The following is a 26,594-nucleotide window of genomic DNA, read 5'->3' as shown; positions in this document are numbered from 1 at the left end:
CCCCACCATGTTTCCTTCCAGCCTGAAGACTCTGGCAGTTACACCTGCATTGCCACCAACGCTGCTGGGGAGGACACACACACAGTCACCCTGACAGTTCACGTGCTCCCAGCCTTCACTGAACTGCCTGGAGACGTAGCCTTGGCCAAAGGAGAACAGCTGAGGTTAACCTGCAAAGCAACTGGGGTACCTGTCCCCAGAATAACGTGGACCTTTAACAATAACATCATTCCAGGTAGGTCCCTGATGGCCATTTGGCTGCAGATTTTTTTTCCCCTGTGCAGCATTGCAGTTTAGGGCAGGGAAGAAGAAAACTCTAGCTAGAATAAACTGTTAGTGATTGTGTGAGGAATATCTTTAGTGTTATGCAATCATGTAATTAAACTGCCTCTGAGACAGAGCTGTAAGGTGATTAAAAGATGATCCCTCTTCTGTAGCCAATAATGTAGCACATTAAAAACATTCCTAGCTTATGGTATTTACTCAGCATCCAGGAGCAATTGATGCTCAAAATCACGGGGTAGCTGAAGTGAACTGGTACATGTGGGCAAAGGTCACAGCAGTGACTTTCTGTGCATTCCTGGAGTGTCTCAGGGATGCACAGGACCCCATGGCTGAGCTGCAAAGAGTGCACAGATCCAAGCACTCCTGTGAGCTGTGTACATTTCAATCCCTGCAATGACTCTTTCCCTGCTCTCCCTCCAGCACAGTACGACGATGTCAACGGGCACAGTGAGCTGCTCATCGACAGGGTGTCCAAGGAGGACTCTGGGACTTATGTGTGCTCTGCAGAGAACACAGTGGGCTCCATCAAGGCCATTGGCTTTGTGTATGTCAAAGGTACATGAAATTCAGCAGTTGTGCTTGTTGCTGGACAGCTCCAGCAACCACTATCCTGGGTTTGGATAGTGGAGTTGGAATGGGAGGCAGGGGAAGGGAGACTTAAACCTCATCCAGTGCCACCCCCTGCCATGGGCAGGGACACCTCCACTATCCCAGGCTGCTCCAAGCCCCATCCAGCCTGAGCTTGGACACTTCCAGGGATCCAGGGGCAGCCACAGCTTTCCTGGGCAACCTGGGCTAAGGCCTGCCCACCCTCACAGGGAACAATTTCTCCCTAATATCCAACTTGAATCTACCTGCTGTCAGGTAGATTCAGTTTAAAGCTGTTCCCCCTTGCCAATGGCTAAATGGGAAAAATCTGAACAGATGGAAATTCTCCCTTCAGAAAGTCAGAGGTGAGTGATCCCTGCCAACTGTTCTCAATTAGCACACTTTATTTTGGCTCTACTATTTCTCTGCCATCTCTTGTTTTTTAAGAGCCTCCAGTCTTCAAAGGGGATTATCACTCCAGCAGAATTGAGCCCTTGGGTGGCAATGCCATGTTGAATTGTGAAGTCAGAGGAGATCCCCCTCCAACCATCCAGTGGAGCAGAAAAGGAGTAGGAGTTCAGATTAGTAACAGGATCCGACAGCTTGGGAATGGTTCCCTTGCTATCTATGGCACCGTGGTGAGTCCTGCCCCTATACTGTGAGTGTCTGCTTTGAACTTGATTGATAAAGATGTTCCTGATCATATTGGTTTCAATGAGTTAGGCTAGACATTTACCCTTCTTTGCTTTCAACTTTAAAAAATGTTTTAATTCAGACTGGAATTAGATTCAAATTATTGAGGCAAAAATCCCCACAGGGTCAGAGTTCTCCCTGCTTGTCAGAAGGACTGAATTTACATACTAATTGTTGGTGTGTGAGATCCTGGTCATGACCAGTTAAATGGGACCTTTGCTTCTGACCTTAAGAGAGCCGGGCTTCTACAGGTCAGCTGAAAAGCAATGGCATTCTCCTTGTGCAAATCTCTTATTCCAAATCTAAAATCCTAATCTGAACAGTAAGACTCCTATTTCTCCCCATGTAGTCATGTCTGTATTTTGAATTGGGATTAAAATTCACTGCCAGGAGGAGCCCTGTAGACTGAGCCCCTGTTTTGTTCCTCAGAATGAAGATGCTGGTGACTACAAGTGCGTGGCGACCAATGACGTGGGTGTGGTGGAGCGCAGCCTGACACTGACCCTGCAGAGTAAGGCTCAAAGGGAGGCCCCTTAAGGGAGTGTAAACTGCTTGTGGGGAGGTGCAGGCAGCTCCTGGGGGAGTGTTTCAGGTTGGGCACTGCCCTGGAGGTTTGGACTCATCTTCTCTTTCATGGAGTTGTAGAAGGGGCTTGGGTTGGAAGGGACTTTAAAGATCACCTGCTGTGGGCAGGGATACCTTCCACTAGAGCTGGTTGGTCCTTGAACACTTCAGGGATGAGGCAGCCAAGAGCTTCTCTGGGCATCTTTCATTATGAATATGTGAGAGTCTGATCTAAGCTGTGATTGACATCCAAGAAGAGAGAGGGATCTAAAGAGTGGTTGAGCCTCATCATAGAAAGTAGTGTGGAACGAGCTGAACTACTTTCTGCAAGGGCTTGTTTCTCTTAGTTCACTCAATACAACTGGAATAAACTAGACTCTCAACTTATATGAGGTGAATTCTAATTCTCATTGTCAGTATTTTAGTTTTGGCAAAAATAATCCGTTAGAGGTTTTCTTTGCTACTGGGATAATTTCTAAACATGCCTCTCCTACTGTAGCCTCAAGCATTGTGGGTATGTTCCTTACCTCTCAATTGTCTCTGGACATGAATAATATCATCTTCTTGTGGGTTTTATGAAAAACAAACCATTTTAGCAATAAAGAAGAACATGGGCTCTTATAGCTGGGCCTTAATCTCAGCTTTAGTCCTCAGATTGCTGCATGTTCATGTTCAGCTTGTTGGCATTGTAACGTGCCTGTTTGGTGGCACTGGGGAACGTGGTTTAGTGGTGAACATCGGTGGTGGTGTTGGGTCGATAGTTGGACTTGATGATCTGTTTTCCAACCTTAAGGATTCTGTGTTTCTGTTTAGCCAGCAGGGGATCAGCAATAATGATTTTAGTCAAAGTAACCTGACTTGGGATTTCTCTGCACTCACTTTAGCACTAAATCAATCAGGCCTGTGCCCATGTGCTGTCACCCAAAGGACCCTTTCTCTTCAGGCCCCCCAGTGATCACTGTGGAACCGGTGGGCACCGTGCTGGAGGCCGGTGCCACGGCAGTGCTGGACTGCCAGGCCAGGGGAGAGCCCCCTCCTGCCATCAGCTGGTCCCGGCAGGGCCAGCCCCTGCTGGACAGTGACAGAGTGACCCTGCTGCCCAACGGCTCCCTGCGCATTGCCGCGCTGCAGAGGGAGGACACCTCCCAGTACGAGTGTGTGGCCAGGAACCTCCTGGGCTCCGTCCTCGTCACAGTGCCCCTCACTGTGCAGGGTAAGTGCACAAAACAGCAGAGTGACTTTGAAGCTGGTAGATGACAGCATTAATCTGGATCAAATGTGGTCAATATTCATCTTGCTCATGTTTATGGATGAGATGTTTGGTCTTAATAAGCACTAGGTCTCGGGTAAGCCTGGTCTGAAGTGTCAGTGGGGTTCTCTTTCATGATTTTATTTTATTCTATTCATCCAGCTGGGAGAGATAGAGGCTGTGAAGGGTGAGAGACAAAAATTATAATGAAAGGATCTTGAATCAGATCCTGTCCTCAGAACATGTCATAACTGAACTGTGTCTCTAAAGAAAAGCATTTAGGAGCATACACAGTAATTGTCTTTGAACTATGGTCAGAGATTTGTGCACAGTAACGACATGAAGTGAGGTGGATTTCCAGGGGTCAGGAGGTGCAGTTTTCCCTTCTCTGTGCCTGCCTAAGGGAGCTGCAGGCCCCGGCGGTGCCCAGCAGCATCCCTGCTCCCGTTGCAGTGCACGGCGGGTTCTCCAGCTGGCTGGAATGGCGGGCGTGCAGCGTCACCTGTGGCCAGGGCGTGCAGGAGCGCGTCCGGCAGTGCGACAGCCCCGTGCCGGCCAACGGGGGCCGCGGCTGCCAGGGGCCCCACAGCGACCGGCGCAGCTGCCACCGCCAGCCCTGCCCAGGTACTGCTGCTGACACAGTCCCACACGGGTCTGGGTTGGAGGCACCCCAAAGCCATCCAGTGCCACCCCTGCCATGGGCAGGGACACCTTCCATTGTCCCAGGGTGCTCCAAGCCCCATCCAGCCTGGCCTTGGACACTGCCAGGGATCCAGGGGCAGCCACAGCTGCTCTGGGCACCCTGTGCCAGGGCCTGCCCACCCTCACAGAGAGCAATTCCTTCCAAATACCTAATCTAAATATCTCGTCTTCTAATTTAAAACCTTTGCCCCCTGTCCTATTGCTGTCTGCCCATCTAAGTCTCCCTCCCTCTATTTTGTAAACACTGTTTAAGTTCTGAAAAGCCACAATGAATTGACAGTTTTAATGTGCCTTGCATTAAGTGCCCAAACAATGAACTTTTATCACCATGGATCTTGATGGCAGATTAATTTTTCTAAGTAGTTGTAATTAGTTTTGGAAGGGAATAGGAAATTTCAAAAATACTGCAAAAATACTGTTTAATGAAAACTGGGCTTTTTCTGGTCCTTAGTGGATGGGAGCTGGTCAGAGTGGGGGCTGTGGGAAGAGTGTTCAAGGAGCTGTGGCCAAGGGAACAGGACAAGGAGCAGGACCTGCAGTAACCCCCCAGCTCAGCACGGAGGGAAGCCCTGTGAGGGCAGCGCTCTGGAGTCAGTCATGTGCAACCTTAAGCCTTGCCCAGGTAAGAGAAGAGTAATTTAACCTTATTTGCATGAGAGGCTTCACATACAGGTCTCTTTGTTTCTCCAAACCCAAATTATCTCAGCTTATTTTTAGTTGTTCATTACTTATTTTTTTCAAATTGAATGGCACGAGTTCTTGGAAATAGGAATCACAAAAGTAAGTGTAAGAAATCTTAGCAATTTCTTTTTTTTTTTTTTATTTTTACACAAATAAAAATATTAATTTGTATTTTAGTTTTCCAGTACTTGTTACCCACATCCTCACAGTGTAAATTTTCTCTAAACCTATCCTGAAAAGCCAGTTTAAATAAGAAAAGAACCAAACCCAAACCACCAACTATTTAAAGCTATGTAAAAATGATTGTTAGTAATTTAAGACCTTATCTGTGTATTTTCCTCTGTTGTTATAATTTTTAGCCATATTTTGCTCCCAGCTACCTGAATGTTCAAGTTTCCTTCCTGTACCATGAGTATTTCCCACATTTGACAGGTTGTAGTTTATTCAGAGCCTTCACCACTGTCATGTTCCCTTCTGCACAATTTTTAGTGTTCGATTTTTCCATTTTTCCCTGGCTCTGCTGCCACTGTGATGCCAAATACTCATCCATAGGCCTGAGACTCATTTCTCTAGGTTTTGGCAGGAAAATCAGCTCTGGCTGCTGCTCTCTGGCAGCTTTTAGCCAGGCTGCCTTGGCCCTGCTCAGGCCTCCATCCTACCCAGGGAATTGGGAAACTCCAGATTTGATTAAGTGTTCACGATGTTCCACGATGGCGGTGAGGTGATGTAGCTAAAAAACAGAAAGGGAAGAGTCAATCTTTGCTTGTCAAAGTGCTGTTTGGGCCACTGCTCATGACATTTTGGGGGGGTCTGGGATATCCCAGGTGTGTGTCAGTTCTGGGGCAGTGTGTGTGTGATCAGGGATATCTCAGGTGTGTGTCTGTTCTGGGGCAGTGTGTGGGATCAGGGATATCCTGGCTGTGTGTCAGTTCTGGGGCAGTGTGTATGGGATCAGGGATATCCCAGGTGTGTGTCTGTTCTGGGGCAGTGTGTGGGATCAGGGATATCCCAGGTGTGTGCCCGTTCTAGGGCAGTGTGTGGGATCAGGGATATCCCAGGTGTGTGCCCGTTCTGGGGCAGTGTGTGGGATCAGGGATATCCTGGCTGTGTGCCCGTTCTGAGGCAGTGTGTGTGGGATCAGGGATATCCCAGCTGTGTGCCCGTTCTGGGGCAGTGTGTGGGATCAGGGATATCCTGGCTGTGTGCCCGTTCTGGGGCAGTGTGTGTGGGATCAGGGATATCCCAGCTGTGTGCCCGTTCTGGGGCAGTGTGTGTGGGATCAGGGATATCCCAGCTGTGTGTCTGTTCTGGGGCAGTGTGTGTGTGATCAGGGATATCCCAGGTGTGTGCCCGTTCTGGGGCAGTGTGTGTGGAATCAGGGATATCCCGGCTGTGTGCCCGTTCTGGGGCAGTGTGTGTGGGATCAGGGATATCCCAGGTGTGTGCCCGTTCTGGGGCAGTGTTTAAGCGGTGCTGCCCTTGCAGTGGCCGGCGAGTGGAGCCCCTGGGGCCCCTGGGGGCCGTGCAGCACCACGTGCGGGAAGGGCAGCCAGACGCGGCCGCGGCTCTGCACCAGCCCGGCCCCGGCGCACGGCGGCCCCCGCTGCCAGGGCCCCGACACGCAGCTCCAGCTCTGCTTCCGCCGCCGCTGCCCAGGTGAGACCAAACTTCTCCTTCCCTCCCCGCATTCTGCTTCGCTCGTGGTTAACGCTTTCTGGTTCTAAAAGTCTAATCCCTGAAAAAACTCCCCTTCAAGCTTTTTATTGTCACTGATTCTGTCACTACCTAGCATCTGCTATATACCCTGCAAATGGACCCCATTTCTTCTCTAGATGAACACCCTTAGCTCTCCCGGAGACAGAGCTTTGATGTCCCTTCCAACCCTAAACTGGCTCCAGTGGAGAGGGTCTCTAGCCCTGAGAGCAGCTCTGGAGCCTCCTCTGGACCCTCTCCAGCAGCTCCATTCCTTTGCTTCTGGCCTCAGGGCTGGAGCAGCTCTGCAGGTGGGGTCTCACCTGAGAAGGGCAGACAGGTAGAATCCCTCTTCCCTGCTGCCCAGGCAGGGGGTCAGCCCAGGGCATGGGGAGTTCTGGTCCAGCTCTCACCCACCCCCAGGTCCCTGGGGAGAAATCCCTGAGTAGCTGAGATGCTGTAGAGAGGCAGAGCCATCAATGTTCAGTTTTCCCCGATGCAGCATTTCTGTGCTGTGTTGCTGCTGGAGTCTGGGGCTGTAACTGCTGTGCCTCTCTCCCCAGTGGATGGGAAGTGGTCCCCATGGAGCAGCTGGAGCTCCTGCAGCGTGTCCTGCGGGGGAGGCAGCAGGCAGAGGACGCGCCACTGCTCTGACCCAGCCCCACAGTTTGGGGGACACAAGTGTGAGGGGAGTGACATACAAATGGATTTTTGCAACAGTGATCCTTGCCCAGGTGAGTGCTTTGGGTTGGGCTGTTTGCCCACCCTCTGAGTCTGGTTGTTTTCTTTTGGGAGGAAAAAAACCAAAGAAGTTACTCTCCAACAAAAGTACTTTCCCAGTTTGACTGTCTGGTTGTAAATCCCTGAGGAAGATCAAATCTGACTTATTCCTGCAGTTCATGGCAACTGGGGCCCATGGAGCAGTTGGGGAACTTGCAGTCGGACGTGCAACGGGGGCCAGACGAGGCGGTACCGGAGCTGTGACAACCCACGGCCGGCCAGCGGCGGCAGGGCCTGTGCTGGGGCTGACGTGCAGATCCAGAGGTGCAGCACGGACCTGTGCCCAGGTCAGTGCTCGCAACAGCAGTGGCAATGCAGCTTTCCCTGGAAGACATCAGGGTATCTGCCACATGAGGAATGCAGACCACCTTCCTAGACACCACCTGGCCTAGGAAGTGTCCAAGGCCAGGTTGGACTGGGCTTGGAGCAACCTGGGACAATGAAAGGTGTCCTTGCCTGTGGTAGGGGTGGGACTGAATGAGCTTTAAGGTCCCTCCAACCCAAACCAGTCTGGGATTCTGTGTTTCTGATGGCAGGAGCGTTCACACCTGCCTGTTACAATGGTTTTGTTGTCCTTTAAGCTATTCCTTTAGAATCTTGGTTCCTCCAGGAAGGAATTGACTTCAGCATGATCAATGTGGCCTGAAGCATTTAAATTGAAAAATTGCTTTCTTCATTCTTTATTCTGCAGTGGATGGAAACTGGGGGCAGTGGCAGTCATGGAGCCAGTGCTCTGCTTCCTGTGGAGGAGGAGAGCAGACCCGGGTGCGCCTGTGCAGCAGCCCGGCCCCATTGAATCGTGGCCGTCCTTGCCCTGGGGACTCCTCCCAGATATCCAGGTGCAACACCCAAGCATGTCCTGGTGAGTATTTACAGCCTGCATGCAGTGACAGTGTGCTGAAAGTCTGTGGCAATCCTGATTTCACTGGTGCTATCTCTCATCTTGGCCAGTTGACTGGGTAATTTAAGTTTTTGGGCTTAAATCTGCCCTGCAACTAAAGCCCAGTTCTCTCTTCCCTAAAATACCCAACAGCACTTATCACATGGGGTTGTGCTTTGCCTCTCCCCCATCCCCTGCACAGGTGGGCCTGCACGTGCCAAGGGCAGCATCATTGGCAATATCAATGATGTGGAATTTGGGATTGCTTTCCTGAACGCCACAGTAACGGACAGCCCGGATTCTGACACTAGAGTGATACAGGCAAAGATCACAAACGTCCCTCGGACCCTTGGTAGGTCTCTTTGACTTTGATCAATTTTTTCTCTGAATACACCAATACTTATGGTATTCTGGTTTAAATCTGAAGGGTTACACTAGTTCTAGATCTTCATATTCAGCTCCTGTGCATGTGGGTCTGTGATGAGATCAAAGCTCCCCGATTTTCTGTGGTGTTTCCTTCAGGCCCAGCGATGAGAAAGCTCGTTTCCATACTCAGCCCAGTTTACTGGACAACTGCCAAAGAAATTGGGGAAGCAATGAATGGGTTTACACTCACTGATGCTGTCTTCAAGAGAGAAACTCAAGTGGAGTTTGCAACTGGTGAGTTGCCTGGGATGGATCAGCTCTGTATCCAGTAAGTCAGATGGAGGCTGCATTTCTGAAAAGACAGCAGAGGATCATTTGGGTCTTGTGCTTACACTAATATTTTCAGACTGACTGTAGCCTTCTGAGCCTTTATTCCACCTTTTAGAGCTGTAGTTTGAAATATGTCATGTTTTTTCTAATGGGCATGTTACAGCTTACAAAATGTAAGTATAAATTACTGGTCAGGGAACTCCAGTTTCGATTCCATGTGGCTGTTGGGAGTCACTGTTGGGAATGTGTGCCAAATGAGTGTGCTGTTAAACTGCCAGGTGAGATCCTGCGCATGACGCACGTTGCCCGGGGCCTGGACACGGATGGGGCCCTGCTGCTTGATGTTGTTGTGAGTGGCCACGTGCTGCAGCTCCAGTCGGTGGCTGACGTCAGTGTCAAGGTAAAGCTGCTTCAGGTACCACCCCTGCTCTCGTGCATCTGTACTTCTCTCACTCAGAGGAAAGCAGGAAACACTGAGTCCTGCAACCTGCTGTACTGTATGTGACTTCTTTTGTGTTTGGTTGAACTGATGATGCTGATGTTGCCTTTGAAAGCAGAAAGTTCTCATTAGGAGGGTGGTGTTAGTCTCTCAAGAGTTTGAGGTGTTGGCAGGTAGTGTTGAGGAGGGTCTTCAGGGTAGTTATTGATGGCTGGCATGTCAGGGTTGCTTTGGGCAGAGCTAGAAAGGTGCATCTTTAACCTCTTGTAGTAATTAGTAACAGTACTTTACTGTATTAATCCCACCAGTATTTTACTGTATTAATCCTACCACGCAATAAATATACCTGAAGTTGTTGATATTTTGGAAAACCGCAATTTGTAGTATGTCCAATATTTATACCCCTCTTGAGTGGCAGAATGTTTCTCCACCACTTATTTATTTAGCACATTTGTCAGCATCTGACTTCAAATAAAAGCCAAATATTTAGACCTCAAAAGATTGTTATTGAGGAGTAAGATATTTTTTAGAAATCCCCTGCTGTGGCTTCCATCATCAGGATCCTCAGTACATCAGTCTGAATTGTTTTTTAAAGTAATAGACCAGGCAGTGTTAAGATTCAACAGTTAAAATAACAGTGAAAAGGACCTGTGCTTGTGCAATACTCTTTGTTCAGCGGTTAAGATAAGCCCCTTTCTCTAAGCACATCTCCCAGCTCTGAAGCACAGCCCAGGTGGTGCTGGTGTGGGAGCAGCTGAAGGCCAGGGTTGTGTTGCAGGATTACACAGAGGATTACATCCAGACGGGCCCTGGGCAGCTGCACGCGCACTCCACGCGGCTCTTTGCGGCAGACGGGGTCAGCGTTCCCTACACGTGGAACCACTCCATCACCTACGAGCCCTCCAAGGGCAGGATGCCCTTCCTGGTGCAGACACTGCGCGCTGCCTCCATCACCACAGAGTACCACCCGCTGCAGGAGGCCGTGGCTTTCAAAATCCAGGCTTCCATTGCAAAAGGTATTGTTCTAGGCCTTCCCAGGAATCAAACAATGGGGAAAGACTGTCCTCTCTGCCTAGAATTCATTGAGTCACCTGTAGTCTCAAAAGGAAGTTCTGTGAAACTTGGGTAGCTTTAGTGTAGATCTCAGGACCTTGTTGATGTAACCCTTAATTAACTATTAGTTAGCATTGCTGACTGCTGGCTTTTATGAACCTGAGTGACCAAAGGGGACAGGCATGGATTTAGGTGAGCACATTTTCCTTTCAGAAACTCTAATTAATGAGCAAGCTGGCCTGTTACTTCTTTTAATGCTATTTGGGCTTTTCTTTTAATGTGGTAGGGAAATTACTCTAGTTTGGAAGTAAATGAAACAGAGGGATTGGCTGTCTCAGTCTTTCTTTTTCAGTAACAAGATTCTAAATTAAGTAAAATAAGGTTTTTCCCACTTGCCAGACTATGGACTCATTGTACAGTTTGAAAACCAAATACATTTTATTCTAATTTAAAAAGAGATCTGATAAAAGGGAATCTCTGGATGAAGATATGCCTGTGATTAAATCTGGCTAAGCCTTTACTGAACTAGCATTTATTTCCTCCAACAATTAAGATACTGGTGCTTGGGATTTTTTTTAAATTTCAGTTTTCAAGCAGCCAAAGCCCTGTCTCCTTTGAGGAGTCTCTCCCTGAGTTTCTCATTGCAGTTTGTAGTACATGGTTGTCTTCTACAGTGACCTCCTAAGATTTGTGACATGGTGACATTTGTTTGGTTTGGGTCTACTGTTCTTCTGTTACGTGAAGTAAAACTGAATGCTCTTTATTCTTTCAATAAGAAACTTTCCAGGGTGCATTAGGCTGGGATGGGACTTGCAGCTCACTCTGAGGGGACCCCCACACACCTGTTCAGTGTTACTAAAACCAGCAGAAGCCATGCAATTCTGACTTTTGATGCCAAAGTAGAAAAACCACTAAAGGCTGGATTTAAAAGTGTCTGGTTTGGTGTTGAAATATAGTAAAGACTGTAAAATTGCTGGGCTGCAGTTCTCACTGTTAAAGTAGTGAAATGGCCATATTTTTATCCACAAGTGATGTGTGCTTCCTTTATCATACAGGGGATCGGAGCAACCAGTGCCCTGCAGGGTTTGCTTTGGACTCGTCTGGGCCTTACTGCTCAGGTAAGGACTGACATGGCTGGGTGTGACCATGGACTCCTGGACTGCTTTGGGTGGGAAGGGGCCTTAAAGATCCCCTATTTCCACCCCTGCCATGGGCAAGGACACCTTCCACTAGCCTAGAGTGCTCCAAGCCCTGTCCAGCCTGACCTTGGACACTTCTTGGACAGCTTCTCTGGGCACCCTGTGCCAGGGCCTCCCCACCATCTCAGAGAACAATTCCTTCCCAGTATCCCATCTATCCCTGCCCTCTGGCAATGGTTATCCATTCCCCTTCTCCTGTGACTCCAGGCCCCTGTAAACAGTCCCTCTCCAGCTCTCCCAGGCTGGCTTCAGAGCAGAGGGGTTCCAGCCCTTGGCGCATCTCCGTGGTGTCCTCTGGACCTGATCTAAGAGGTCCGTGTCCACCTTGTGCTGAGGGCTCCAGAGCTGGGCACATTACTAAACCACCAGAACCTACATCCCCCTTATGTGTGCACTTCTAAAAGTGTGACTTATCCTTGCTAAAAGGTTGTAGATCCAAGGGAAGCCCCTTATGTGTGCACTTCTAAAAGTGTGACTTATCCTTGCGAAAAGGCTGTAGATCCAAGGGCAGCTGAAGATGTTACTTCTGTCCTCACCTACAATAGGAGTAGTGCCCAGACAGCTTTTAAATCAGTACTTCATGTACACCTGGAGGACAATGAGCCTGCAGAGCAATGAAGGACTTGGGTGACCTGTGTGGAGGAAAGGCTGAGTGTTGGCACCTCAGACAGGAGCCCACATGTTCCTGCTTGGGGGATGGAGGTGGAGAGAAGCACATGAGTGCTGTCTCTCTAAGAGTTGGGGTTGTTTTAGGGAAAAATAATCTGAGATGATTTTGTGGATTTATTTCATTACTTCTTGAAAGATTGCAGATGAAGGAAATTACTGGATCTGGTTTTGCCCTGTGGGGTTTACTAGTTGCACACCTCTGAGGAAGGATCAGATTGGAGTAGTCTGACTGATTGGGAGGTCTCACTGGTTTTTCAAACATTTTCTTGTTCCAGATGAAGACGAATGTGCTGTGGGAAATCCTTGTTCCCACATCTGTCACAATGCTGTGGGATCCTACTACTGCTCCTGTCCCAAAGGCTTCACCATCTCTGCTGATGGCAGAACATGTCAGGGTAAGGAAGGTGCTGGGAACAGCTTGGATACAATGCCCTTTAGATAATTGAAGGCCTTAAAATGCCTTAAGAGGCACTTAAATTGCTAAGGAGAGGTTTTATTCGGGTCGTTTTCTCATTAAAAGAACACAATTTATTGGTGGTATTCTATTTCATAGCTGAATGTACTTGCAGTCACGTGTTTCTAGTTGCTGGTGCTGAAGGCACCAGGTTGGTGTGTCCCCTGTGCTGGCTGGGCAGGGTTTGCAGCTTGTTTCCCATTGCAGACATCGATGAGTGTGCTCTGGGGGGGCAGAGCTGCCATGCAGGACAGGACTGTGAGAACCTGCCCGGCTCCTTCCGCTGCGTGCTGCGCTGCGGGAGCGGCTTCCGACGGACGCCCGACGGCTTCAGCTGCCAAGGTACACCTCGGCCACCAGCTCTCTGCAGCTGAAACTCACTGTAGAGGGAGCCTCCAAGTACCTGTCTATACATTTTCATTCTTAAGGTTGTGGAGTTTTGGGGGTTTGGTCTTTAGGTTTGTTTTGTTTTTTAATCTTTTGCTTCTTCTGTCTTTAGAAAATTTAAAATCCTGTCAGGGAAGAAATTAGCATTCTTGGGTTTGTGTCCCATGTGAATTTTCTTGTACAAAGATGAGAGAGCAGCAAACTCCTGAGCAGAACTCAGCCAAAGCCTGCTCAGGTAGTGCCCACAGGGTAACTGCCAGCCCTGGTGCCAAGGATTTGTGTTGTTCCACAGACATTAACGAGTGTCAAGAGTCCAACTCCTGCCATCAGCGTTGCTTCAATACCATAGGAAGTTTCCACTGTGGCTGTGACCCAGGATTCCAGCTGAAGGGCAGAAAATGTGTGGGTAGGGATGAAGTTCTGAATGTCCATTTCCTCTTTCCAACAGACAGAGTTCAACATTTATTTGTTGCTCTCTTATGAAAGAAAATGCTGCTGTGGATGATATACTTGATGTACAGTTTGGAATCTGTCAAGCAGTACTGAAAGCCAGAAGCAGCAGGAATTGGGCTGACTGATCCATGTGCATGAAATGATTCAATGTGTGGACACAGGGTAATTTCATTACATAATTGAGTCCAATCTTGCTTTTTTTTTTTTTTTTTGGCTTTTGTTTGAATAAGATGTCAATGAGTGCAGGCAGAATGTGTGCAGGCCTGATCAGCTCTGCAAGAACACCCGTGGTGGCTATAAGTGCATTGATCTCTGTCCCAGTGGAATGACCAAAGCAGAGAACGGGACTTGCATTGGTGAGTAGAAGCATTAATGCACTGTGTGGCTCTGGGAAACAGAGGGACAATGATGATATTTATTTTTATAAATAATCCTGAAGATTGTCCATCTCCAGTTACTAATATTTGTACATACTAAAGCACCAACTTGTTTTTGCTTATGGAGCATCTCTATTTAACTTTCTTTGTAGTTGGTATTAAAAAGCAGATGCATCCTTGCTACCTCTAGTTTTCCACTGTTCTTAAGCAAGAACAGTAAGATTTCCCTTGGTGGTCTTTTCTGTGTTGGAACCTTGATTTCTCTCAGTTATTCATTGACTGAAATATTTTGCTTTGTGTGTGCATGATTTCTTAAGAGTTTGGCTCAAGAGCTCTCAATCTAGATCACAGGTCCCTGCTGCTTATCAGGGAGGGTTTTAAGCACAGCGGATGTTGCAGGTGGTACCAAAGCTTTTGTTCTAGTGGAATCATGGGATGATTTGGGCTGGAAGGGACCTTAAAAATCACCTATTTCTACCTCTTGTTGTGAGCAAGGACACCATCCACCATCCTGGGTTGCTCCAAGCCCCATGCAGCCTGTCCTCGGACACCTGCAGGGATGGAGCAGCCCCGGGTTCCTCCCGCGGCGGGGCTGTTGCAGAGCTGTGACTGTTGCCTTGCCGTGTGCTGCAGATGTTGACGAGTGCCGCTCGGGGTCGCACCAGTGCCGCTACAACCAGCTGTGCGAGAACACCCGCGGCAGCTACCGCTGCGTGTGCCCGCGAGGATTCCGCGCCCAGGGCACCGCCAGGCCCTGCGTGGGTAAGCTGCACTCGCTCCTGTGCTCTGCTTTGCCTGCCTTTCTGCTGCAACACACCAGCAGTGCTGACCCTGGGCGACACCACGCTGTAGAGACACCTTCGCTCTGTGTTTCCAAATTGGCCGTCTAAAACAAAGTGTTCTGTTCTAAACAAACAGAGCTAAATGGTTCTAAACAAACAGTCGGAGCTAAATGGTACCAAACAGAGATTGGTTTGGGGCTGTGCTTTGAAAACAAAGAGTAAGAGGGACTCAGAGCACTGTGATGGATGACCACTCCACAGGAGGCTTCAGTTATAAAAATCAGGTGGGGTTTGTTGATGTGCCTGGCTGTGCTCATCTCTGGTTCATCATGCCCTGGCTCACCCCTGAAGGCAGTCACACAGGGAGTCATGTGGGTTGCCCTAGGAGCACACCCCAAGGAGCTGCAAGAAGCCCAACAGACCCAGAACTGAGTTTGGCTCCTGAACATCCCAAGTACACCTATTGCCCTGATCAGGACTGCCAGGGGTGTTCCTCAGTAGACAGAGCACAAGGACCTGATCTGCATTTCTCCCTCAGTGCTCCACTCCTGGCATGGGTGGCTCCCAGCAGGGAAGGAATAGGATCCCTGGCACTCACAGGAATGCCAGCCATGCAGTCACTCCCTGTCCATCTTGGCATAAAGCCACCCAGGGTTTTCTCCCATGTCTCAGGAGGCTCTGGAGCTCTGACGTGGGGAGCGGGAGAGTTTAATGTGTGAGGCCAGGGCAAGCGGATAAGCATAAGCACTTCCCCTGGCATTTAAGAGACTTCAGGAAGGCAGTAGGATCATTTAGCATCACCTTTACTGCATTTATGTCAAATACTTAAAATGTAACAGCTGCCCTACCCTGATAGTGAGGATTTCTGAATGTGAGTTTGTAACACCAAGTGAGGCTGGTTTTGGTTGCTGTTACGTATCATGTCAGAAGAGCATTCCTTCCTGATGACTACTTCAAGATTAGCTTTCCTAAGTGATAAATAGTTTTTTCTTTCTTTTTTTTTAAACAACCTAAGATTTTTGATAGTCAAAAGCCAGAAGTGCTCATCTATGGAGCACTTAAGGAAAAACCCCAATTACTAAGAGAGTATTGAGCAGTTGAGGCTGAAACAAGGCTTCAGCAGGTCTCCTGTCCTGGTGAGCACAGTCACATCAGCCTGTGGGAGAATGAAGGTCTCTTACAGTCCAGGACAGTGGATCCTGCCTGCTTGGCCTAGTGTTCTCCATGTTTTAGTGCCTCCAAACCTCGCTTTTATATCTTCAGCTTGTTCCTGATACTGAGATAAGTATCTGTGTGTATATATACGTATAGTTATGTGTTGTTGTTTGTTTGTTTTCTCTCCTTTCCACATGGTTTGGGGCTCTGGATCATGTCACATGAGCAGACATTAATGAATGTGAACAAGTGCCTAAACCCTGTGCACTTCACTGCACCAACACCCCTGGCAGCTTCAAGTGTTTCTGTCCACCTGGGCAACAGTTACTGGGTGATGGGAAATCTTGCGCCGGATTGGAGAGGGTGCCAAATTCGGGTGCCTTTTACAGTAGCTATAACTATGCTCAGTTCTCCCCTGGGAGAGACAACCAGCAACTGCAGCACTATTACAGGCACTCCTCAAATCTCTACAGCTCCTTCTCAGAGTATAGGAACAGCAGAATACCTTTCTCCAGGACTAGAAGGAACCTTAGAGAAACTTGTCCTGAAGGCTATGAGGCAAGAAATGCCAGATGTGTAGGTAAATGTCAGTCCTATCTATGCAACTCTGTTTTGGGCCTTATTCTTAGGTTACTGTGTGATATATACCAGGGCTGAGGGTTTGTGGTGCTGGGGTTGTGTTTTCTATTACCCTGGTCAATATTCAGAGGGTTCTGCATGTTCTGGTCTCTGCTGTCTTGGCTCACATTGTAGCAAAAATGTTCTCAAACCTCCTTATAACCTCTTTTTTTAATTGTGCTGCTTGTTACCTGTGTGCAAAGTATTTCCCTCTGTTATTGTCTTTCTGCTGATCATGGTAGCTCACCTTGGTGAATCTTCTCACACTCCAAAAGCCACCAGAAGCCCCGACCTAGTTACACTGCTTCTGTCAGACTCCCACTGGCACCAGTAATCCGTGTCAGAAAGGTTTGGAATAAACATTTTAGACTCAATCACACTGGGGCCACTGCCAGCACTGCCACTGTCACACAGGCAACAGGCAGAGAGGCTTTTAAATTATTATTATTATTTTATGTAAGAAAACAGGTTGCAGTGTAATTCAGTGAGCATGGAGAAGACATCAAACCTTGTATTTAAGCTCCAGAGAGGTTTCAATAGTCACATCCATGTGGATTGTTATGGTGTAGGAGTTTGAGAGACCCAGTATACAACTCTGAAGGAAGGAAGGGTTTGTTTCCAATTTTGATCTTCATCCCAGCTTCCAGTTGGAATTAGTTAATATGCCATGAATATTAATATTAATATTCCATGAAACTTGCATTTCATTGAATAAACATCTAAATTTTAAAATTATTGTTTAATGTGAAAAATACTCCCAAATAATGCTTTTGTTAAAGAAAATCTTTTCAATAGGCAACCATCAGGATTTGCTAACAGCACAAATGTTTGTAGTCACATGTGTTTCTCTTTTCTGTTTGCATTTTGATCTAATGCAACCCCTGCCAGTCAGACAGGGGAAGCAAAGACCTTCCTTCCACTATTTAACCATGCAAATCTGAACTCCTGCTTGAGATTACTTTGCTGCTGTCCTGAACTAGGCAGATGTTTCAAAAGCCATTATAATTACAAATTATCTGTGTCTAAACCATGCTAATGTGCTCTAAAAACTTTACATAAGGAGCCCCTCAAAGCTGCCTTTAGTGCCTGCAGAGTTACAAGGAATGGCACAGGTAAGGGAAGAGGACACTCTGGTCTTAGATGTTCAACCCCATCAGAAAAAGAGATCCAGACAACTCCCACCAGCTCTGTCTGTACACTTGCAGTACATAAATAGGGGAGAAGTACCTGTGTTCATGGCAGGCTCAGGGAATGCTGAGGTGTTGGTGCTTCTCTCCACAGACATTGATGAGTGTGAGAGCAGAGACACGTGTCAGCACGAGTGCAGGAACAGCCTGGGCAGCTTCCAGTGTGTCTGTCCCGCCGGATACCGCCTCATGCCCAACGGCAAAACCTGCCAAGGTAGGAGAGCTGTCCCTGCAGGGCTCTGGGGGAGCTCTGCAGAGAAACCTGACACTGGCCAGGCCCAGCACATGGCTGAGCCACCTCTCTGGATTGGCTGTGTGAGTGTCAGCATCCCAAATTTCAGGTTTCAGAAGTTTTTACATGCCACACTTTATTGTTTCATAAAACATCAGCAAACTGGACAATTGCAACTTCTGATTCTCTGCAGTTCCCCTGTGACTTTCTCATTACACACTGAGCTTCAAGCTCTAGGGTCAAACAGAGGCACATTCTGAGCCCTGCTCAACCTTTACCCACTTTGATTTTCACCCTTAAATTCTTCTACCAGCAGTTGATCCCTTGCATGTTTTTCCATCCAGATATTGATGAGTGTCTTGAAGAGGACATAAATTGTGGATCAAATCAGATGTGTTTCAACATGAGGGGAAGCTACCAGTGCATAGACACCCCTTGTCCTCCCAACTACCAGCGAGAGCCACATTCTGGGTATGTTTTATTCTCAGCCCCTTCTCACCTGTCCCAAGCTCAGCTCCTTAATTTGTGCTTGTTAAAGGAGAAAATTTAAGTTTGCCTGACACCAGTAGAGCTCACAGTAGCTAAAGGTAAGGCATTGCCATTGGAGGTCATAGAGTCAGAGTCCTGGGATGGTTTGGGTTGGAAAGGACCTTAACAGAACATCCAGTCCCACCCTCTGCTGTGGGCAGGGACACCTTCCACTGTCCCAGGGTGCTCCAAGCCTTGTCCAGACTAGCCTTGGACACTTCCAATGGATGGGGGCAGCAACAATTTCTCTGGGCAATCTGTGCTACTGCCTCAACTGCCAGGGAAGAATTCCTTCCTAACCTCTAATCTGAATCTCTCTAATGGCTTGACTTGCTATCAGCTTCAAAGCATCAAATACTTTCTTTTAGTAATGAAAATAACTCTAAGTTCCTGTTAAGCTTTGTTATTTCCCTGTTCTGGGAAGAAATCCCATATTGATTTCTTTTAATCTTTCAATATCCTCAAAGAAAAATAGCTTTTTTCATAGTCAGAAACCATCTTTTGGTATCAAACTCAACCTGCAGTGACATCTATGCTGACATGGAGGTCATGTCCTTTGACCTCCATTAGCACTGGCAAACTGCACTAGCAGAGATTTCATGTTTTAACTTTTGATTAATAAAAGTAAATTTTATTCTGCCCATCATTCCAAATTCTTTATTTAATGACCTAACAGACACATACCTCAAATGCTGCCCAGAACATTTTAAACTATTCTAATGTTTAAGAACACAGTCACTAAAACTTACCCTATGGACATCAATGACATCAGTACAGCCAACATCTCTCTGAAATGATCCTGTTGAGGCAAAAAGGGACATTAAACTGGGCTGCAGTGGCTAAGGAAACGGTGGATAAAGAATGCATGAGCACTTCTAGAGAACTTCTAATCTGCAGCAGGGTAAACAGGGGAAGAATTTCTCCTCTAAGACCTATCTCAGTACTTAAGATACTGTGCCTTCTCTCTGGGCTAAAGTCTTCTGCTCCTTCCTAGGTTCTGTCTCAAGAGCTGCCCGGCCAACGACCTGGAGTGTGACCTGAGCACCTACGCCCTGGAGTACAAGCTGCTGTCGCTGCCCTTTGGCATTGCTGCGGGGCAGGATCTGATCCGGCTGGTGGCCTACACTCATGACCAAGTCATGCACCCCAGGACCACCTTCCTGATGGCGGAGGAGGACCCTGCAGTGCCCTTTGCCCTGCGGGACGAGAACTGGAAGGGGGTGGTGTTCACCACGCGGGCGCTGCGGGAGCCCCGGACGTACCGCATGGGCGTGCGGGCCCTGTCCTACAGCGCCGATGGCAGCGTCGAGTACCGCACCACCTTCATCATCTACATCGCCGTGTCCGCCTTCCCCTACTGAGCTCAGCCTCCTGCCCGGGGCCAGGGCTGCTCCTGCCTGCTCTGCTGCCTGCCCCACATGGGCAACCACCACACTTCAAAGGTGCTGTGCTCTTTTCTCCTCCCCTGCTTCCTGGAGGCTGCCTCTCCAGTTCCGTTGTTCCAATTCAAGGGGAAGATCCATGGCTTTGAGGACCTGTTACCACTTGCTTTATTTATTACACTGGAATAGTCACTTTCCACAGTATGTTCTGAAAAGCAGCAGAGAAATCCATGTAGGCAAAGCAAGTAAGCAAGGAGCAGCCTCCACTGAAAGAAACTGAAGAAAATAAACCCATAATTTCAAGTGGTCTACATATTTTAAAGGTTGCTAAGTGTTTTAAATTTTATATCTATTAGATTTTTTTCCTTATCAATTACCCAATAGAATTAGGGCTGTGCTATACTATGTTGTGTGCTCCAACCCACCAAATGCCACTGTGCCCAAGGGTTGCAAATGCTGAAACAAACTACGTTAAAGTTTGTTTGCAGCTAATGAATCTACAGGAGAATTTGGAACTGGTATCTTTGGTTTCCATGCAAGTGTAGAGATGTTGCTATTTCTTGGAAGAAAAAACCAAAATGGCTTCTTCTACTTTATAGAGCAGGTATTTTGTAACTTGTTTTTACTCTGCCATTCTGGTATAGCCATTTATTTAACCCAAACCCATATCCACTGCCATACTCCCAGCTCAGTAAATGGTCTGGGGTTTTACGCACATGGAACATTTTTCTCCAAAGGTGATGTAAGTTTGGTTCAATAATGTCAATACACTGTACACAAGTAATTTTGCCAAGATGTATTCTATTTTTATGGACATGTATATATGTGGTTTTTCTTATGTGTATTTTCTATGCAGTATCTCAAGAGTGTTTTACAGTTAAGTTTGCATAAAAGGACAATGTCAGTACAATGAAAATAATCAAAATAAAGGTTCCCATCAACTTTGAGACTGCTGGGAGTTTTATCTTTGAAAAAAATCTTTTCCATTTCTAAAGCTCTCACCCTAAGTACCAGGGGACAATGCAGAAGGTACCATGCCCAGCAAACCAGGGAGCAGCTGCAGCTCTTTTCCCTCTTCCTGGCACTTTGGGGTAGTAAGAGACTATCACCAGCTTTAAAGTAGATTTTCAGCCACAAGAACAAATGGTCTCCCATAGTACTTCGTCTCTATTCTTGTATATTATTAACTAATGTTAGACATCCCTATCCCCACTTGTTGTCCCCTTGTTTTTTCTTCCCTTTCCAGTGCACTAAGTGAAGTAGTCCTGTGTTGTTGTCATCTTATAGCAGGGGTTCCATACTGCTGTCTCCTTATCACAAAAGCTCCATACCTCCTTGGTGTTTCTCATGGGCAGCTCCTCAGAGCACTGACTCTTTCTTCTTCACAAAGCAGCCACTGACTCCAGTTCCCCTCTCACCCAGCCACCCCCACTCTTTTATAGCACTCTTCTTCTCATTGCTTACAGCTGTGGCCTGTTAAAGTCAGGCCTGTTCCTAATCTTTGATAATTGGCCCAGCTGCAATTCCTTAGGGGTAAGATTACTTTCTACACTATCTTTATTTTCTTATATTCCATCCCCCTACAGTCCTGCAAAACCAGGATGACTTAAAATTGCTTTGCACTTTATACAGATTTATCTGAGTTACAGACTTTAAACTGAACAGGCTTGCTTCTTGGAAACCTGACTTGAAAAATAAAAGCAGCTCAAAGATGATAAATCCCATAAAAAAGACATGAGGGAAGGAGAAATGAGAGTAAGTTATAATAGGTACAGGTAATTACCTCAGTGTCTTTTAAGAATGAGACTCAGACTGAAAGTGATGAACTTAAGGGAATCTAATTCCACTCCGAGAACACCAAAATTTCTACTGTCATATTTTGTGAGAAGGGAAATAACCCAACAGAGTTGACAACTTTTCTGACCAATCTGACCCGAAAAGTAACAGTCACTTACCAGATGGAAGGCACTTAATCAGAGCCATGGCTCCAAGTTTGCCTTCTCATCCAGGCTTTCCAGGAGCCAGCTCAAGGAGGAGCTGCTTGTCCATGTGGAAGGTGTTCCTTACCCTGAGATGATGCCAGGACTGAGGGACCAGTGAGATGTGGTCACTGTGGGTGTGGTGGTTTTCACTCCGGGACTCAGAAGGGAAGTGCTGAGTAAAGGAGAACTTGTGCCATGGCCTTCTCTTCTTTGGCCGTCTTGAGCTGTGTTACAAATTTCATTTCTGTGCTATTAAAAAGGTTGCAAGTATGTTAAATTAGATCTCAGAGCAACTGTACCTGCAGCTGCTCTACCTCCATAGGCCTGTTGCTGACAGGCTGGAAAAGCTGCTGCTTATCATTACTTTTCCTAGTCTAACTTGAGAGCCAGGTTAGTACATGTTTATGTGCCCACATGAAATTGGGTGTTTGCTAAAGGTTAAAAATCCTGCTTTCAAAAATTCAAATTTTAAATACAACAAATATTCTACTGTATATATTACCACTTTGAATAAGGCTTCCCAACCCTTAGATGCAATTTTCAGTGTCTCAGGGCTGTACAGTCACTTTGTCCAAGCCCCTCTATTAGTCTGCAGCAGTATTTGCACAGTTAAACGTTCCCATAAAAGGCTGATATGGTCACCACAGCATTTGTCACAAAACTATTTGCAAATGCCCTCTTTTCACAAAGAACTTACTCTCTAATAACAGCATCCTAAGAGCAATACCAGAAAAATACTTCAAAAATAAAGGGAAGTCTTAGGGAGAGCAGTTAATGAACAGATAGTCAATGCTGCACTGCTACCTCAGGCCTGTGCTTACCTTCCTTCTGCACAAGCCTATTGTTCCCCCAGCTTATTGGATTTCCTGAAGCAGCATTTTCTCCTGGCACGTTTATCCCTGGAACACTGTCCTGTGCCACAGGTTCCTGCCTCTGTTCCTGGCCCTCACCACTGTGCAAACATAGCAACATTTCATTAACTACACTTACCAGGATCAAACAAATCCTCTTTTGCCATCTTCCACGGTGTGTATCTCCCAGAGTGAGGAATTGGTACATAGGGGTGGTTTCAGGGTGACATCTGGTGGCACAAGTCTCCTGAAGCTCACCTCCTTGTGGGCACACCTTGGATCCCAGCCACCTGCTGCTGCAGCAGTGCCCAGAGCACTCAGCCCATGCCTGTATTCCAGGAGAACACCTGCTAAACCCCAGCCTTTGAAAGAACACAAACAGACTCACTCTTCCTCCCAAAAACAATCCTTTCTTGGTAAAGCCTAAAGGAAACTGCATGTTAAATACAGCCCTTTGGAAAAACCCATGTGATTCCTTCCAAATCTAAGGTCTAGGAGAGGAGCAAGGCAGGAAAAGGAGTTCAGGGATGAAACCAGGGCCAACTGGGGCCAGAAAGGATGGAAAATTCACAACCAGCATCTGTTAAAGTGACTGATGCCCTAATGCCAGCCCTACCACAGCATCAGGTATCTCACACCCACCATAACAGGCAGGTGTTCAGGAACCAGAGACAGGTAAGGAATTGCCTTCATACCTTCTGTAGAGATCTATCTTGCCAGCCCCAGGAGAGAGGAAATGCACTGGGGTTTTGTTTTCCTTCACACACTGGCTGAAGTGAAAAGCTACTGCATGGGTACAGTAATGAGCTTGTGCTGGATGCGCAGCGCTGTTGGCTAAAGGGAAAACATGTCATCAGGTGAGATGGATGCTCAGCAAAGACCAGAGCAGCTGTGCCTGACTGGAAATGTCCACTTCCAAGTCAGATCCAGACAGTGGGTGCGAAACGCAGGCGGATGCTGAGTAATGCAGCCGTCACTGCCCACATCGGCGGGGCACTTCCAGGCAGGACACTGCTCCCAGGGTCCAGGGGGGAGTTCTGGAGCCCTTTGCCTTCAGAGGCGTTTCTAGTTCTGGCAGCTCAAATACAAGGCTGCTGCCAATAAAAACTTGGCCCAGTGCAACAGTTGAAATCCATGGATTATTTTACAAGGCTGGAATCCCAGCGCCTGCGCCGCTGTCGCCCACGAGTGGGAGCAGCACACACAGCACTGGCTGTGGGATCCCCCAGCAGGGGTGCAGAGGAGGCACCTGGCACATTTCCACTTACCTGTCAGGATATGGGATGTACAAATGCATGGATGGGTGAGGGCTGCTGTGCTTTGTTTCTGTGGAGAATCCTGCAGGCAGATAAGGCTCCTCTGGCCTTGTGGGCTTCAGTCTCTGATCCAGCGGAGAGCTTTGATTCAGCCCAAAACCAAACGGATCTCACTGCCATCACTCAGCACCACAATGAAGTCTGGAAACCTAAAGCACCTTCTTCACCAACTTCCATTAATGCTGGAGAGTCTGAATGGCTTAAGTGCAGCTCCTGAGGAGAAATCAGAGACATTTTCAGCTCTTGCACATGCAGAAGCCCTGCATTCATGCAGAGCTGCTGCTCCACAGGGACTACAAGAACTCTTTGTGAATTACTTCATTTGCCCCTTGTAAGCCTGGTCAAACTGAGAGGCACAGGCCTGTGGGTGAGAGCTGGGACAGCAAGGAAACACCAGAGAGTGCCAGCTGATGGCCAGAGCTAAATGGGTCCTCAGACACCACACCTTCAGCAGCATTGCTCTAATCATCTCAACATCCAAGCAGTGCATCCAGCCAGGTCCTCTGAATAGGGTTAAATGTAATCCCTAGCTGGCTGCAGATTTTTATAAACAAATTTGCATGTCTGGACACACTTAACTCCAATTGTTGTTCTTCTATTATTTCTAGAGTCCCATATTGTTGTTATTAGATTTCTAAAGTCCATACCTCTTTGGCATATTCTCATGGCTGCAGATCTTCGCTGCACGGACTCCTTCTTCTGCACGCTGTTCTCTCAGGTCAGGGTTCCTCCAAGGCTCTCCCTGACTGGCTAACCCACCCCCTTTTATCCCAGTCATCTTCATTGGTTACAGCTGCAGCCCAATTAAGGACATGGCAGCTGCAGCCCATCGAGGGCAACCAGGACCTCTGGGGTAAAGCCTCTATACAGATATTCTAATACAATTCCTCTACTAGATCAAATCACTTCTCAGATCATTGGGTTCAATGTTCAAATCTTCGTGGCACAACTGGTGCCAGATTATTCTGCTTTGATAAAGTTTAGTGTTAGAAAGGGAAGCGAAGGAGACTTGCTTACAGATAAAGGCATATGGATAAAAAAGGTGCACTTCAGCACTAACAGATTCAAATTATAGTTTATGAATAGCTAAATAATAGGGGCATCATAAATATCACCAAGCCAAGGGGCTGTTCAGAGTACACAGCAAAGGTTAGGAAGTGCACTGAAGTAATGCTGTGAAAGGAGAAGACGATCTGTTATTTTTCCCTGTCTGTATCCAGAACCACTGCACAGCTCCTGTGGTTCTGGATAGCTTCAGTAGTCTTGCAATGCAGTGAGATGCAGCTGACTTCCTTATTAATATTCTCATTGCTAAGGACTGAGACAAGCTCCCCTTCATACCTTTGAATAGCTCACTGCACAGCAATCACACAAATCAAGTCCTGCCCTCCTGCTCCATCACAAGAAGTGTCTCAAGGACTCCACTTATAGAGAGCACCTGAGAGGTATCAAGAGATCTGCACTGCACAGCCCATAATTCAAGCAAGGCAAACTCTTGCTATGCAAAACTGTAGCAGAACCACTGGCAAACACAAAGCTGTATGTAAAAACTTCAAAAAAAGCAATGTATCTAATTTGGGATCTCCAGCTTCAGAAGCAAAGCCCACCAGCATCCCTGAAGTAAAGAATCCCATGAGTATTCCCCATTACCACTGTCCCTGATAAACACAGTGGCACGTGAAAAAGTCCAGTTCCAAACAGCATCAAGGTTCCTTCACAACTGCCTCTTCACATGAAGCAGGCAAAGGAACAGGACTTCCCCATGGCCAGAGAAGAAAATGCAGAGGTCTCTGGTGCCACTGCATGACTAACTGAAATGGAAGAAGCAAAAATAACATAAGAAAACAACATTAAAACATACACTGAAGGGACTGCAGGAGCCCCAGTGATAAGCAAGGGAGGACAAAGCTTCCTTGCACCAGAACCAGATGGTTTTTGCTGAGATGTCCTAGCAAGTCCCTTGCTTCAGAGCTTATGGGAAAGAGATGGGCTGAAAAAATCTGCAACAAAACCATCACTTCAATTTCTCTTTCACTTAAAAGAACTGGACTTTAAATATAAACCTTGTAAATAACTCTGATTGCATCAAATTTATTCATCCTTCCTCATCTGTCTCATCCTTCCTCATCTGTCTGCAAGCAGAATTAGCTCACCAGTATTCACTATTTACCAACCCCTCAGGCCAGCCTGCTTTTCTCAGCTGCTGGGGCCTTGTTGAAAAGGAAATATTGGTGGTTTTCTTACTGGTTACTCTGCAATGCTCTCAGTGATGCAGAGACTGATAGAGAACCTCAAGTTGGGTGTAACCCTGCAAACCCATTCCAAAATATTACCGCTAACATTTCACAGCTCGTGTTTTGAAAATTTTTTGGATGCATAAACAATGTTGTCCTTTAAAAGATGAGGCTCTAAGACAGAAGTGGTTTGTGTTCACCAGCCCAAATGCACAGCAAGGTAATATCATGGTGTTTTTACCACCTGTAGTAGCTTTACTACAGACAAGCAAAGATCCATCAGCAATTACCAAAAAGCCACTTCTAATGAAAGCCAGTCACGACCTTGCTAAAATCCTCCAAATGCCTTCAAATTGGGCACCTCAGCTAATCAAAATCTCTCTTAATCATAGAAAAGGTCTCAGCAGATAGTACAAGTAATAGCAAAGCTAGGTTTTACTTAGAGCTGATATAACCCAAATGGTCTTGATATAGATTTGAAACTGA

The 26,594-nt window shown here is 47.1% G+C and overlaps 1 protein-coding gene across 1 annotated transcript in view; it reads left to right on the top strand.

Moving 5' to 3' along the window:
* Positions 1-20,672, top strand: part of HMCN1 (hemicentin 1) — a 161,370-nt gene extending 140,698 nt beyond the window's left edge. The window contains exons 83-107 of the mRNA XM_071435950.1: positions 22-235; positions 706-840; positions 1,321-1,511; positions 1,996-2,077; positions 3,074-3,343; positions 3,833-4,003; positions 4,533-4,703; positions 6,248-6,418; positions 7,018-7,188; positions 7,351-7,521; positions 7,926-8,096; positions 8,317-8,466; positions 8,637-8,774; positions 9,089-9,210; positions 10,028-10,265; positions 11,358-11,420; positions 12,446-12,565; positions 12,832-12,966; positions 13,304-13,417; positions 13,695-13,820; positions 14,475-14,603; positions 16,008-16,358; positions 17,678-17,797; positions 18,160-18,286; positions 19,338-20,672. Of these exons, the coding sequence (XP_071292051.1) occupies positions 22-235; positions 706-840; positions 1,321-1,511; positions 1,996-2,077; positions 3,074-3,343; positions 3,833-4,003; positions 4,533-4,703; positions 6,248-6,418; positions 7,018-7,188; positions 7,351-7,521; positions 7,926-8,096; positions 8,317-8,466; positions 8,637-8,774; positions 9,089-9,210; positions 10,028-10,265; positions 11,358-11,420; positions 12,446-12,565; positions 12,832-12,966; positions 13,304-13,417; positions 13,695-13,820; positions 14,475-14,603; positions 16,008-16,358; positions 17,678-17,797; positions 18,160-18,286; positions 19,338-19,704 (4,218 nt within the window). The 3' untranslated portion in view covers positions 19,705-20,672. The remainder of the gene's footprint in view (positions 1-21; positions 236-705; positions 841-1,320; positions 1,512-1,995; positions 2,078-3,073; positions 3,344-3,832; positions 4,004-4,532; positions 4,704-6,247; positions 6,419-7,017; positions 7,189-7,350; positions 7,522-7,925; positions 8,097-8,316; positions 8,467-8,636; positions 8,775-9,088; positions 9,211-10,027; positions 10,266-11,357; positions 11,421-12,445; positions 12,566-12,831; positions 12,967-13,303; positions 13,418-13,694; positions 13,821-14,474; positions 14,604-16,007; positions 16,359-17,677; positions 17,798-18,159; positions 18,287-19,337) is intronic.
* Positions 20,673-26,594: the final 5,922 nt, after the last annotated feature.

Source organism: Agelaius tricolor, unplaced genomic scaffold (assembly GCF_023055355.1).
Source record: "Agelaius tricolor isolate 1412-34295 unplaced genomic scaffold, bAgeTri1.0.p SCAF_11, whole genome shotgun sequence".
NCBI classification, from domain to species: domain Eukaryota; kingdom Metazoa; phylum Chordata; class Aves; order Passeriformes; family Icteridae; genus Agelaius; species Agelaius tricolor.
This window is presented reverse-complemented; position numbering and strand designations above follow the sequence as displayed.